Raw genomic sequence first — 14,175 nt, 5'->3', positions numbered from 1 at the left:
AAATCCACCCATTCAAACAAAAGGAAAATCAATCGATTTACTGAGAAAAGCCACCACCAGTCAAATCAAACAGATGCAATAGTTTCGGAACCTGGGTTCGACCTCATTAAACTACTCAATTCCGTAGTAATTAAGCTTAATCAACGTTTTCATCAAAGGTAATTATTCTATTTCAAATCATATTCATATTATTTTCAACCCTTATATTATAACCAATTTTATCGTGTTTAAGACAGAGATATCGTGACAATAGGTCACGGGTTCGAAACCCATTTCCCATATATTGTAGTGGCTTGACTGCTTGAGTAGTTGCGCGGCCTTGCGCCTCATTTGACAACAAAAGAAAATTATTATAAGCAATTTTAAATAAGACAAATGATTAGAAACACGATTATGGGATTCCGCCGCTTAATGTATGATTGTATGGGCAATGCTATCGACTTTCTCTTTACGGGACAGTTGAACTGTTGAAAGGCGTATATTTTGACTCCTATAGACTTATAACTGTATAAGTAGTGGCCGAACTACACAAATTATCATTATAGACGTCGCATATCTGTCTATAACTATAGACGGGCTAAATATTCATCCACTTTAAGCAAAATGGGCCAAATGTCACCACCTTAACGCCAAATGTTACCAATGTCATTTCCTAAGCTACAACAAGTAGTTTATCAAATGGAAATGTTACTGGTGACATTTGGCCCGTTTTGCTTAAAGTGGGTGGATATTTGGCCCGTCTATAGCTATAGACGGGTATCCGGTATCCCCCGTCTATAATGTCACGCTTTGGCCGAACTAAGGGAGCTAGTTAAAATTTTCGATTTTTTAACCAATGTACCTTATTGCATTGCCAGTTTGCTCCCTTGGACTTTTACGCTCCTTTTCGCAACCTAACTATAAATCCTGATTCAGTCATGCGATTCTCTCTGGCTCAACTAATTCTTTAGTTTGATTAATATATACTTTTCTCAAATTAAAAAAAAAAAACGTAAAGAACCTGCTCAGTAGGAGGGAGTGCTTTATTTGTATGCAATGTTTGTGCACTCAAGGAGAAAATGGAAATTTATGTTGTCCCTCTTTTTTCAGGTGGTATGGATATATCACTGCCAGTAGACAAATTGAAAATTGCTTCCAGCGGTTTAGACATCTCCTCAACAGATGTGGCCAAGTAAAAAAAAATAATGCTGAACTTAATTCTCATGTGTTGTTACGAAAGTCATTTTTGGCTTAGATTTGTTCGGGTTTGAGCATTGGACTTGGGATATATTAAATTTAAGAACGGGTCTGGGCCACACCCAAACGGAGGAGATCTTTCTAATTCTACAATGTGGATCCTTACATTTGTAACTCATATGGGTTAGAGCTTTATTCTCAACAAGATAAAATAAATAAACTGATAAAGTGACAAGTTTTTATTGCAGTCATAAGCTGAGTATTGAAAATCCAATACTGTCTTGAGACACATGAATAGTGAACTCCGAGTGAAATAAGTAGACCGGACAATTTTAGAGAGTATTGGTGAGTCTGAGGGAGAAAGAGGAAAATGGGGAGCGATTGAATTGAGTCTTGAGAATTAATTACGGAGTATTTATTAACAATATATTAGGGATGTTAAGAATCATGTTGGATTCATGGATAAAGATAATTAGGTTACGTTAATGATGATAATGTCGTCGTTCAATATGTTAAATAACTTTCATTAAAATACACCTCACATATATTAAACAAACATATGGAATCAAACCGAACGGAGGTCAAGGGACCAATAGATTATACATCTTAATCTCTAAGTTAGACTGTCAGTTTGATGGCATGAGTAGGTGCTCATGGTTACAGTAGATTGTTGCCGGTGGTGTTTACAGGGTTTCTATTATTTGAATCTCTTGTTGCATGATACAGTATTATTGATATTTGATAAGTAGATTATACTGAGTATTAACTAAGTTCTCTGGTTGTTTCGATTGTACCTACTACCTAGGGGCAAGAGATATGTGGTCTTAGTTGCAACAGGAAGTTTCAATCCACCCACTTTTATGCATTTGCGAATGTTTGGTAATGCCTTCTTCTTGCCTTTTGCCTTGTTACTCTTTTGCTTTCATGCTTTGTATTTTAGTAAGTTGCCAGTCTCCTAAGTCAGTCTACCTTTGTTGAGGGAAGGTAACAGCAATTTTCGTGGTTGCTTAGAAATTTCTTTAAGGAACGCGGATTGGTGATTAATTGTGTGAAATGTGAAGGTATCAAAACTGTTGTTGATGTTACATACCAATCGTGAACTAATGCTGCCTGAAATGTCTCGTAGAGTTGGCAAGGGATGCATTGAATTCAGAAGGTTACCAGGTCATTGGAGCTTATTTGTCACCTGTGAATGATGCATATGAAAAGTTGGTATTTGATTCTTTCTCACCTTTTTTTTTTTAAGTCCAAATTCAATAAGAATGACATTGTTTTTGTAAGAGCTAATTCTTGCCTGTTTGTTAAATGAAAACTTTCTTACGGAGTAATTGTGTATCGACATTAGAAAAGTGACTGTATTTCATATGTAGATCATACAAAAGATATTGCATCTAATTTCATTGAATTGTATGACTTTTAACTTCTTCAGTTGCTTCTATAGGGCCTTATAGGTGCTGAACATCGTATACAGATGTGTCAACTGGCCTGCAAAAATTCCGATATTGTGATGGTAGATCCATGGGAGGTAATACGCCTATCATTATTGTTGAAATCATCGTTTCCTCACGTTCTGATGATCTTCAATCTCCCAGATGTCGGTTTTGTAACTTTTGTATATACCATGTCACCATCTTGGCTCAAAGAGAGGTGAAGATTTGATTTACCATAGATTATCAACTAATAGTGGAATGGTCATGCCATTACAGGGAAAGCAAAGTACCTACCAACGAACTTTGACTGTTTTATCAAGAGTGAAAAGCTCTTTATGTGAGAAAGGTCTTGTTTCTGAAGGTAATTACACTTTAATTTCTGTTTCTGGCAATATCATCGGCGCAAATGTTAGTTTCTGGATTCTGCACTTTGATAAACGTCATCACACATGCACTCGAATAACAACCATCATTCGTTTTCTTTCAGGATCTATTAGAGTCATGCTTGTTTGTGGTTCTGATTTGTTGGAGTCATTTCACAAGAGTTTCTGGATTCCCGAACAGGTATATATCTTCGTGCTCCACTAGATGTTTTGAAGTATGATGTCAAACTAGTCCTCTTTTCTATATTTGTATGTTTCCAAGCTACTCTATGTCTTTAGTGTAGTTGGCTGTCTACTCGTATATAGTTCTATTTTACTTGAAAAAAAATTATGTCCAGGTGCGAGCCATAGTTAGAGACTTTGGAGTGGCTTGTATTCGCCGGGAGGGCCAAGACGTTGAAAAATTTGTTTCGGAGGATCCAATTCTACAAGAAAACAAGGTAAATCAGGTTTCCTCGACATTGCTTTCGCTTTTGAACACACTGGAAGTCGGGGTATATGTCAAATTGACCTTATGACCTCATATTCTTCATCATTCTTCGTCCCATTCATTTGTTTACGTTTTTTTATTCTTTGTGAGGGGTATTTTAATCAAAGGCACAAATGATTGGGATGAAGGGATTACAATTTTACAGTAATGCTTATCTAAGGCAGTTTCACATTAGGAATTAAATTTATGTTTTAACTTTTTGCTGCAGGGTAACATCGTGATTGTCGATGAACTCATCCCTAACCAGATAAGCTCAACTCGAATAAGGTAAGATAGTCTCTGTCCAAGTTTTTTCCACAACTATGAATCTAAGATTTAGAAACTTATATGTGCCGCGGTGCTTTTAGGGACTGCATCTCAAGAGGTTTGTCCGTGAAGTACTTAACACCGGATGAAGTTATAAAATATATACAAACAAATCGTCTTTATCCACACCCACTCGATAATTTATCCTCTACTCAAACCCTCAGTGGCGGTATACATTTCCCACCTCCACCAACCTGCAGCTAAGTTTCTGCTCATTCTATAGAAGGTAATCTTCTTCAAGTTCCTTAGGTTTTCGCATGATTGCATCAAGTTTTAATTAGATTTCGAGATGTAGCTGTCACTTGGGAGAGGGACCGATTATTGTCTGAATAAAGCTTTATAAAAACAAATCCGGAGAAATTTAACACCATTTATTCAAGATTTTTAATTAATGAGGACATAGAATGAGAGAATTGATTATACATTTTCGCTCCGCTTTACCCTACCCTTTGTCCAACAAATTCCCACCAACTTCATACTACTCAAACTTGCCATATGGATCATAAAAGCCCGTCTCATCAGCTTGAGGCGACCAGGACGGACCAGCTCCGCCATCACCAGCACTATATCCACCCATCATAGCAGGACCCGAACTAGGACCGTATCCTCCAGCAGCAGTAACAGTAGCAGCAGTTGTAGCAGCAGCAGCAAGAGGAGCAGCAATTGATTCCTGGCCCATGTTCCCGATTCCATTACTCGGGCCTGATGGGTCTTGGTAATACACACCATTCCCTGCAGAGCCAAACATAGCATACTGATGATACATGAAACCAGGAGGAGGCCCAATGTTCGAGCCATGGGATCCGCTAGACCGGGTAATCATCGGAAGCATCTCATTTTCTCGGTATTTTTGAAGGTACATCATGAGTGGAGCCACATAATGTTCAAAGCCAAGCCTAGACATGGCCCCGATAAGATCTTCAGCTGTTACCGTCTTCCTATGCTCCTGCTGACATGTCGCATTAGCTTCGCTGGTAAGAAAGCTGATGAATTCCGACACACATTCTTGGACCAACTCCTTAGCCTCATCACCCACCTTTGCGTGAGCTGGAAGGACCTTTCGCATGATCCTGACCACATTAGCTATTGGCAAGTATTGTTCATGCTCTCGGAATTGGCTTGGTGGGCCATTGGTGTTGTTTGGACTCTTAGGAGCTTTGTTCTTGCCTACGTCACCCTCGGCTCGGGACCCTGGGTTAGTGGCTTCTGCAACTGAGGTGGTCTTCAGCCCATTTTGCAGACCGCCTTCAGCATTGTTCATCATAGTTCTTGTACCTGCAATTCGGCATTGTGAAAATAGTCGTTTTCTGATGTTAAAGGCTAATTGTAGACAAATTGTTGACAATGTTGAGTTTAGAATTCGTGACCAAGAAATATGGTCACTCAAAGTTTGTTTGGTAAAAAAACTTTGACGTACAAAAACTCCTAGCCACGAGATCCAAATACGACAATTTTTTTTTTTTCAAATCGTAGTTCTCGGAAAGATAATTGATTTGAAAAAAAAAAAAATTATTACTTTCTGAATTCATAGACACGAGTTATAGTCTCTTAAAGTTTTCCTTAACAAAATTGGGTATTTCGGGCAAAATTCGAAATAAAGTACATTTTCCCAAAAAACAAACCAAGCGTTACATTACATAACTTACATTGGAAAAATAAAGTTGTTATAGGGAAAATAAGGATGCATTAAGCCGTTTCGTAACCTTTTTTTCCCTTGTACTCCCTCATATCCACTCTTTTCTTCCTTATTTTCTAAAACGGATTATTCAGTTTTCTTCCCCTTTCCTTTTTGAGAAAGTTTTTATTAATATTATACTCTTACCTCTTTCCACTCATCAAACCCTACTATATACTTTATTAATATTTAATTCTAATTATTCCTACATCTCTCCAATAACCAAACCCCACCCATCTCCTTTATTAATATTTAATCATAATTATTCATACCTCTCTCCAATAACCAAACCCCACCCATCTCCTTTATTAATATTTAATCATAATTATTCATACCTCTCTCCAATTACCAAACCCCACTCATATATTTATCAATATTATACTCCCCACCCTTAATCTCCGTGCCCACCTCAAAGGGAAAAAAAAGGATGGATGGGAGGGAGTAATCGTAAAGTAAAATGTAACTGTAATTAATTTCTTAACAACTAGTATTGGTGCCCGGCTTCGCCCGGGCTATCTCTACTTACCATTAAATTTTTTTTCATTAAATAAAATTACTTAAAGTTGCATAACCCATAAATTTATCATTAATATATTGGTCTATGACATATCCTAAAATTAGGATGAAATAAATTTGAGACAAATTCATTACTCCCGTTATTAATATTTTACTCTTATTAATGAAACAATAGTAATAACATTTCAGTACTTGCCCGTAATCATTGTTACTTTCACTACTCTCGTCGTAAATATTGTTACTGTCACTACTACCGCATTAATATTGATAATTTCACTACTCCCGCCGTAATTATTGTTACTTTCACTATTGCCGCATTAATATTGCCCGTAATTATTATTTCACTAATCTCGCTGACAATATTGTTACTTTTACTATTCAAATGAGTCATTAGTATCATATAACTATATCCAATGTATGTTACTACAATTCTTTTCTTTACTGCCGAAATTCCTTTTACTACTTAGGCATGCAATTTTAAGAGAATTATATATTTATATAAATATATTACATATATGCATTAAATGAAATCGAAAGAATTATGCAATATTATATATTATGGAATCTAACTTGAATTATTATAACCTACTTATATTATATTTTTGTATGTTAAATAATTAACATCTGTATACATCTAATAAACTATAAAGTTTAATAAAATTGCATAGATTTTAAATTTAATATATAATTTTATGATGATAATAATTAATATTATAAGTGTGCATGTTTATACTAATTAATTATTTTATTTTAAGAAAATTGACCATCTTCTAGACTTCTATAAATATTTAGGAAAATTACCAAACATCTTTTTTCTATTAGTCTCCTTGAAATTGACTCATCTTAATTAATTATTTTATTTTAAGGAAATTGACTATCTTAATTAACTATTTTATTTTAAGGAAATTAACCATGTTTTAGTCTCTTACAAATGTTTAGGAAAATTAATATGCTTCTATATAATTTAATTTTAGCCCAAACTATATAATATTTGCATTGAGATCCCTTAATCGGGTCCATCACACGGTGCTAGTGATTTAAAACTATATAGTATAATTAATTTGTATAACTTTCTTTAATTACATTAAAGTCCCTTGGTTTCTGGATTTAATATATAGTATTGATTTTATATCCTACATTCTTTTAAAGGTTTCTTGCGGATTGTAGGCTTTATTGCTTCATAAAGCCTACTGGCTAATGTTCATTTATATCCGTTTCATATTTACAATCGTCCCAAATAAGAATTTGTATTTAATATGTGACATGTGTTCACAATTCACATAATTAATGTGTGGGTATTTTGCAGGGAAAAAGCAAACCAAGCGTTACATTGGAAAAATAAAGTTGTTATAAGGAAATAAGGATGCATTATTAAGCCGTTTCGTAACCTTTATTTCCCTTGGAAAACGAGAAACTTGCTCTTCCATGTTTGTCTAAGAGCTTCAATTCAAACTTAGGCCTTGTTTGGTTGTCACTTTAAATGTGGGGGAATTGGAAAATCCCATGAATTGGTAAATATATTGTTGTTTGGTTGCCCAAATTCCTATGATTTCTTTTTTCCTAGGAGTTGTAAACTCTTCAATTCACGTGTTTTTAAAACTAACGGGAGATTAATTCCACCATGGCAACAAAACGACACCTTAAATGGGGGAATTGGGGACTAATGGAGTAAAAGATGGTAAAGGCTTTCATGTTTGAACATTCAAGTAAACACTACTCCGTATAAGAACTCGATCAAATGAGATCGTTTTATTGAAATGACTTTTATTTATAAAGTTTACAAGTTTAGTTGTACGCATATATACAACCGTATATAACTATGGCAATATTTTCCAGTTTCATTTTTATTTCGATTTTATGTCATAAAACTCATTCTTTAAATGCTTATACAACTCCTTTGGATGCATAAATATACACTCGTCTTATACACGACTAACTGGTATATACATCATACCATAAGTGCAAGTATCATAATCATTAACTATCGTCAAACAAGCTAATTTTTATCAGAAATGTAAATTTTCTTGATATGACAAAAGAGTGTTGTCCTTGATTAAATTTTTGTCAAACAAGAAAAGTAATTAAATTTTCGAATTTTCTTTACTTAAAAAATGCATCATTTCCATTCATATTAATGAATTCAGTCAAAACCGTCACTTACCGAGTTGTGAATTAGTAGCGATTTCTATGTTCATTTGTTGCTTTTGGCACAAAATCTCTCTACCATGCCCATTTTGTTGAGCATTCGGGTTACCACCAACCGAAGAGCGCGACATTTTAGCCTTTGGTTGGCCCTCTTGGTTATGGTTACATTTCCTCCCATCCATTTCTTTTGAGTTTTTTTTTTCCTACAAATTTCCAAACTATTTTTGTGAAGAGAGGTTTGTTTCTTCAATTGATTTGAGCAATGAATAGTTGTGAATTTCGTGAGCGCGTATATATACAGGTTACAATGGCAAAATGCACGTGTACTACAACTTACGTTACAATTATGACTTTCAAATTATATAATCTTCCAACTATAGAATAGTTGTGAATCTTGTGAGCGCGTGTATATATATATACAGGTTATGAGTTAAAACTTAAAATCTAACTGACAATTTGCGTTTTCACCATGAGATACAACGTTGAATTAATGATTTACAACGGCTAAATGTACGTGTATTACAACTTACGTTACAATTATAACTTTCAAATTATATAATCTTTCAAAAATAGAGAAGATTAAATTGATTAAGTTTTCACTAAATGATCAATCTAAGTTATCATCAATTCTTAGTCATAACATAAATATTACCATTATGAAACATGATAAGCATTTTCATATGTTCATAATCCTAATTTGCACTTTGAACTGAACTCTTTTACAATTGCATTGGGCCTTCCCTAAATGAAAATTTCAGTGGTGCAGAAAGCCCATCATCAACTTCTAATGGTTCATAACTTTTCCACAACAAATTTAAGTGGGCTAGGAGGCTTTAATGCACACACCTTTAATAGTCTAAGTATTTGTATGTTAGGTAAAATATCACTTGATTATAAAATAACACTTGTTTAAAACGATTTTTATATCAGGTAATTGCATATGATGTATCAGAAAGTCTCGCTTGTGATCGTCACAAGCTTCTGACCTCTCATAACCTCTCTTCCACTTGCTTTCCCCACTTACAGCTTATAACGAAAAATGTCCATTACAAATGAGAATTTGTGATAATGTATGAAAAGTAAACAAAAGTAGGGACCCACAAAAGAAGGTTATAGAAACTAACATACTATTAAAGTTGATAACTAACCATGTCTACATTACTTGTATCTTCTGATCAACTAATTGGATAATTAAAACTCCAAAGATCACATATACTAAATATTAGCAGGTGGGGGTCGAACAAGATCACCAAGTGGTTATGTGGGAATCAGATGAGGTGTCGAGTCAACTTTATCGGTTGATGCAACAGGACATCGGCAGAGTGTCATGGCCGAGGATTGTCCCGGTCACTAAGTCTTAGTTTGTTTTGTTTTTCATTATGTGTTTGTTTTCGTTTCCATTTTCGTTATGGGCTAATCCCGCTTTTTATAACCAAAAAAAAAAATTGGCAGGTTGGCATGAGTTCTTTCTGAGGAACAAAGACAGAATATTCTTCTTATGTTAGAATTAAATCTAGAGTTGGCATTGGGTCGTGCTGGGCCGGCCCGCGTGCCGGCCCATTGTGTCTTCCCCAAAAAATGGCCCGACCCAGGCACGAATATTGGGCTGGCCGTGCCGTGCCGTGCCTGGCCCACTCACCCAAATCCCCGCCGCGACCCGCTCCTGGCACGCCCAGTTTCGTGCTTGGGCCGTGCCTGGCCCATGGGCTAATCGTGCCTAGCACGTGGCCCGGCCCAATAACCTTAGTATTTTTTTTAAATACTCTTTTATTTATATAAATAATGAATATTAACGATTTAAATATATATTTTATTAAATATTAATGTACTTGATGTCTTGATTAGTTGATTACTTGTATTTTTAATGTACTAGATTTAATTAAATAATTAAAAAACGATATTAAAAAATGGAATTTAATAAAATAATTAAGAAACGGGCCAAATCTCGGGCCGTGCCGTGCTAGGCCCACCATGCCTGGTTCGTGCCGGACTCTCCGTGCTTGGGCCGTGCCGTGCCTAGGCACGGGAATTTCCAAAAAATGCAGCCGCGGCCCGCCTCAAACCCGTTCGTGCCGTGCCGTGCCCGTGCCATCAGTATTATTCATCCGTGCCGTGTCGTGCCCGTGCCGGACTCGTGCCGTGCCCGTGCCGCCCGCCTTAGCCCGGCCCGGATTGCCATCTCTAGTTAAATCATGATATATTCCTCTAAATTGGTAAGATAACAATATCCTCTATTTTATTCTTTTTGAAATGGTTTTTATTTGCCCTTTTAATTTTAGTAAGGCTGCTAATTTGATTAAGTCAGCACCATAGGTCGTAATTTAATATTATAGTTCATCATTTTCTCGATGAAGGGATTTCCACGTAAAATTTGCGATGCTTTTATTTGATTGGTAAATTGAAGATTATTTCAATCTTATACTATGCTAGTATAACGTGGTACGGCTGGAGTTTACGTGGTACGGACGACTTACCACATGACAATTTCCTATCAATTTGCTATATGAAGTACATATTATGAGTGGCGGATTTTAATAAAAAAACATTTTAGAAAAAACTACGCGTTTGATATTACATACTATAACATGAAAATCGAGGGTAATCGACTCATCGTGCCTTTACCAAAGCCTTCTAGTAGTCAGGCAAAGGCACAATGGCGCATAGCACATAACCCGTGTCTAAATGCGCCCTATGATCGTCTACCAACTTCATAATTTTCTTTTTCGGCATACTATTGAGCTTACTTCATAATGTTCTCTCTTTTTTTCGAGTGTTATTTGTTGCCACCGAGATTAATGACTCTCAATTTCCGCTTTCCTCAGCAGATTATTAATCTCGATTTTTTTGTGGCCTACATGAATATTCTCATCAAATTGAGAATAATAGAAGCAGGAGGAAGTTCACAGCTCATGAATCATAGCATTTCTGTGCTGTTCATGTTCTGTTACGAAGTGAACTTTTAGTGCTGTATTGAACCAGACACCTGTGTGTTACATACTGCACAACGTAGGAATATTAGATGAACTTCAGCATTGAATGACGAGGAAACCCGCAACCACTTAAAAAAAGAAAAAAAAAAATTGGAATCCTGTGTTAATTATCAATCACAGGTTTATGTGGTCCAAAGTGGGTAGAATGCCCACATGCTGCTGTCAGTATCAACTACCAGCATTCTGCATTTTGCAAAATTGCAAATTAGTCATACAGTTGTGTGCATTAAGTGATCTACATCGATGTCGATTATTCGTTTTTATCGAGTTAGCTAAAGAGCGCTTTCGATTCAGAATAAAGGGTCTCTCCAGTTATGACTGATTAACTTGAACAAGAACAGTGGAACTACTGCATGAAATTTGTAAAAGAAATGCGGAATTGAAAGAAAGAAAAGCATAATGTCTTGACTCTTGAGTACCATCTTATGTAAACCAAAATAGATAAATACATGAAGTAGAAGTGAGATTATCTCGTCTTTCGCTACTAAAAGAGATGAATCATCGAACTGCTTGAAGAAGCAGTTACATGAACAAGTCTTCTACTTTGAATGTCCTGCAGGTCAAACAACCATGACGAACAACAAAATTCTCGACACCAGCCTTCCAAGGGAAAAATAAAACAAAAACTTGAATGTAGAATGTAGAATGGCATCAGCCAGCCATGGTGCCTCGATATCAGATCCGATGGGTGGTATCAACCATGGGTATTAACCGCTTCCCATAGTAAATTCTTAGCCATTGGATCCGCCAAAGTCCTAGCTTGGAGAGCAGCATCACGAAGACACCTTAGTGTCGAAGCATTAGCCTCCCAGAAAGTAAGGCTCCTGTAAGGGAGGTTATGCTTCTTACAATAGTCCTGCACCACGGGGGATACCTTCCTCAACTGAGAACGAGGTAGACGAGGGAACAAATGGTGCTCGAGCTGAAACTGTAACCCACCAAACAACCAATCCATGTAGGTTGCACAGGTAATATCAATCGAACCCTGGGTTTGTTTTTCGAACCAGTCATTACCCTCAGGCCGACCCACATACACATTCGCCGAGAAATGGTTCAAGCAAAATTGAACATGTTGGAAAGCAGTCACGACGAAGCTAGTCAACACAAACAACACCATCTCCTTAAAATTGGGTAGGTACGACACTAGGAGCGGAAACCAAGCCCAAAACACCATGAGTCCTAATATATTCAGAGTTCTGTAGGGTACGTTCCGCTTAGGGTTGAACAACAGAAGAAAGGTTTGGATGTATAAATTGATCCTACCAACAATCATGACCGGGTAAAACGAATAATGTTGGTAACTAACCAAAAACCTCGCAATTGCGTCAAATTCCATCGTTCTACCATAGAAAACTGAGGTCATATTCTTGAAAAACTTATTTGAAACCGCGAAAACTGGGATATGTTGCAGATCAGGGTCATAATCCAAACTATTACAGGCAATGTGGTGAGCATTATGAGTCCATTTCCACCAAGCAATACTAATCCCAGTCAAACAATTCCCAGTTATAAACTGAGCAAATCGATTATACCCGCGACTCGACATCATTTGATAATGACCAGAATCATGCCCAAGATAAGCACTTTGGATCCAAACCATACCCAATAATGCACCACAAACCAGATGCACAAACATACTGTCACTGTAAACCACACCATACACACACATTGCCAACATAATTGCAATTGAAATAAACACATAAATCACACCATGACCTTTCTTTTCAAATAAACCCATTTTTGCAAATTCATTCACTAGTTTCCTGTAATCTTTTGAAACTTCTGATACCTGAAAATCCTTCAAATAATACCCATTAAAAAATTGATCCAGGGTTTTCCATGCTGTACCTGAATGATATGCAAAAACAAAAACATATTATTAAATTTAAGCAATTAATGAATCCAATGTCAAACAAAAACAAAACCGGATATACGGTTTCTGATACGGTTTTTGTGATGTACCTGGATGATATGCAATGAATGCATCTGTAACATCTTGACCTCCAAGTGCTAACAATGGTACATCACCACCTGGATGTTCTTTCATCCATTTCGATACGTCGTAAACTTTTCCTTGGATTGATAGCCATAGATCTCCTGATTTGTTGTGTTTTTTTAACTCTTCTGATGTGATGTATTTCTTTGTTTCTTCCATTTTTTTTGTTTTAAAGATTGAATCTTTCTTATAACCCAGAAATTTTAATCACAAAAAATGTGATTTTTGTTATAAAGATTGAATCTTTGTTAAAACCCAGAAATTATAACTACAAATAATGTGATTTTTGTAATAAAGATTGAAATTTTTTTATAACCCAGAAATTTTAAGAAGAAATAATGTGATTTTTGTTATAAAGATTGGACTTTTTTTTTTAATAATTTCCTAGAGATTTATTAAAAAAACAGATCAAGGAAAACAAAGCAACCCCATTGTGTTGGATTGTTTGATCTGAGATTTGAATGTTAATAAAAGAACAATTTTTGGGAATTAAAATTGAAATGTATGTAGGAATGAAAAAGTAGTGATTGTAAAATAAAGAAGGAATAAATGGAAAGAGAGGATATAGACGAAGGAAATGAACAGCGAAGCAAAAACGGTGAAAGCAAGAGACAAGAGGGCATATACTTCCTCTATGCCTTTTCGAGTATGATGATATTTTACGATATGATAGTGGCAATATTATGTGCTGTATCTCTTTTTTTTTTGAAGGGAATTATGTGCTGTATCTCTTAGTTGTCTTTTTTATTGAGTATGATTAGATTAGCATAAATTCTTGTTTATGACGGTAATATTTGTCTTTTAAACAACTTGTAAGATAGTAGGTGATCAAAACTCTAAAGCCGTTTGGCGACGACACTCTCGGTGAAATTTATTTGACCAAAGTAGATTTATTTGACCAAAATTTCAAATTCCACGATTTTTTTTGAAAGTGTTTGTTTGTAAAGAAATTATTTGGTCAAATAAAGTCACTAAATGAAATGTTACCTCAGTTAGCATTTGAGAAATCAGATACCTGAAATGACTTATTTTCCATTTTGTACCCCTTTATTCTATAATATATATTAA

The 14,175-nt window shown here is 35.7% G+C and overlaps 3 protein-coding genes across 3 annotated transcripts; 1 reads left to right on the top strand and 2 right to left on the bottom strand.

Moving 5' to 3' along the window:
• Nucleotides 1-4,373, top strand: LOC141586133 (nicotinamide/nicotinic acid mononucleotide adenylyltransferase-like). The gene is made up of 11 exons (XM_074407264.1): nucleotides 1-158; nucleotides 1,090-1,171; nucleotides 1,982-2,055; nucleotides 2,303-2,388; nucleotides 2,618-2,701; nucleotides 2,883-2,967; nucleotides 3,094-3,170; nucleotides 3,328-3,429; nucleotides 3,688-3,746; nucleotides 3,827-4,011; nucleotides 4,295-4,373. Exons 2-10 carry the CDS (start codon nucleotides 1,095-1,097, stop codon nucleotides 3,987-3,989), a joined length of 807 nt encoding a protein of 268 aa, XP_074263365.1. The 5' UTR covers nucleotides 1-158; nucleotides 1,090-1,094; the 3' UTR covers nucleotides 3,990-4,011; nucleotides 4,295-4,373.
• LOC141586132 (uncharacterized) lies at nucleotides 4,146-8,385 on the bottom strand. Its single transcript, XM_074407263.1, has 2 exons — nucleotides 8,138-8,385; nucleotides 4,146-5,060 (listed from the first exon to the last, which is right to left on the bottom strand). The coding sequence occupies exons 1-2, from the start codon at nucleotides 8,301-8,303 to the stop codon at nucleotides 4,264-4,266; spliced, it is 963 nt and encodes a 320-aa protein (XP_074263364.1). The 5' UTR covers nucleotides 8,304-8,385; the 3' UTR covers nucleotides 4,146-4,263.
• Nucleotides 8,386-11,522: 3,137 nt separating this feature from the next.
• Nucleotides 11,523-13,790, bottom strand: LOC141586131 (delta(8)-fatty-acid desaturase-like). The gene is made up of 2 exons (XM_074407262.1): nucleotides 13,074-13,790; nucleotides 11,523-12,959 (listed from the first exon to the last, which is right to left on the bottom strand). The coding sequence occupies exons 1-2, from the start codon at nucleotides 13,264-13,266 to the stop codon at nucleotides 11,806-11,808; spliced, it is 1,347 nt and encodes a 448-aa protein (XP_074263363.1). The 5' UTR covers nucleotides 13,267-13,790; the 3' UTR covers nucleotides 11,523-11,805.
• Between the last annotated feature and the right edge of the window lie 385 nt (nucleotides 13,791-14,175).

The sequence above is a fragment of the Silene latifolia genome, chromosome 6, assembly GCF_048544455.1.
Source record: "Silene latifolia isolate original U9 population chromosome 6, ASM4854445v1, whole genome shotgun sequence".
Lineage (NCBI taxonomy): Eukaryota > Viridiplantae > Streptophyta > Magnoliopsida > Caryophyllales > Caryophyllaceae > Silene > Silene latifolia.
Note: the sequence above shows the minus strand (reverse complement) of the source record. Positions and strands in the feature narration are given on the sequence as shown.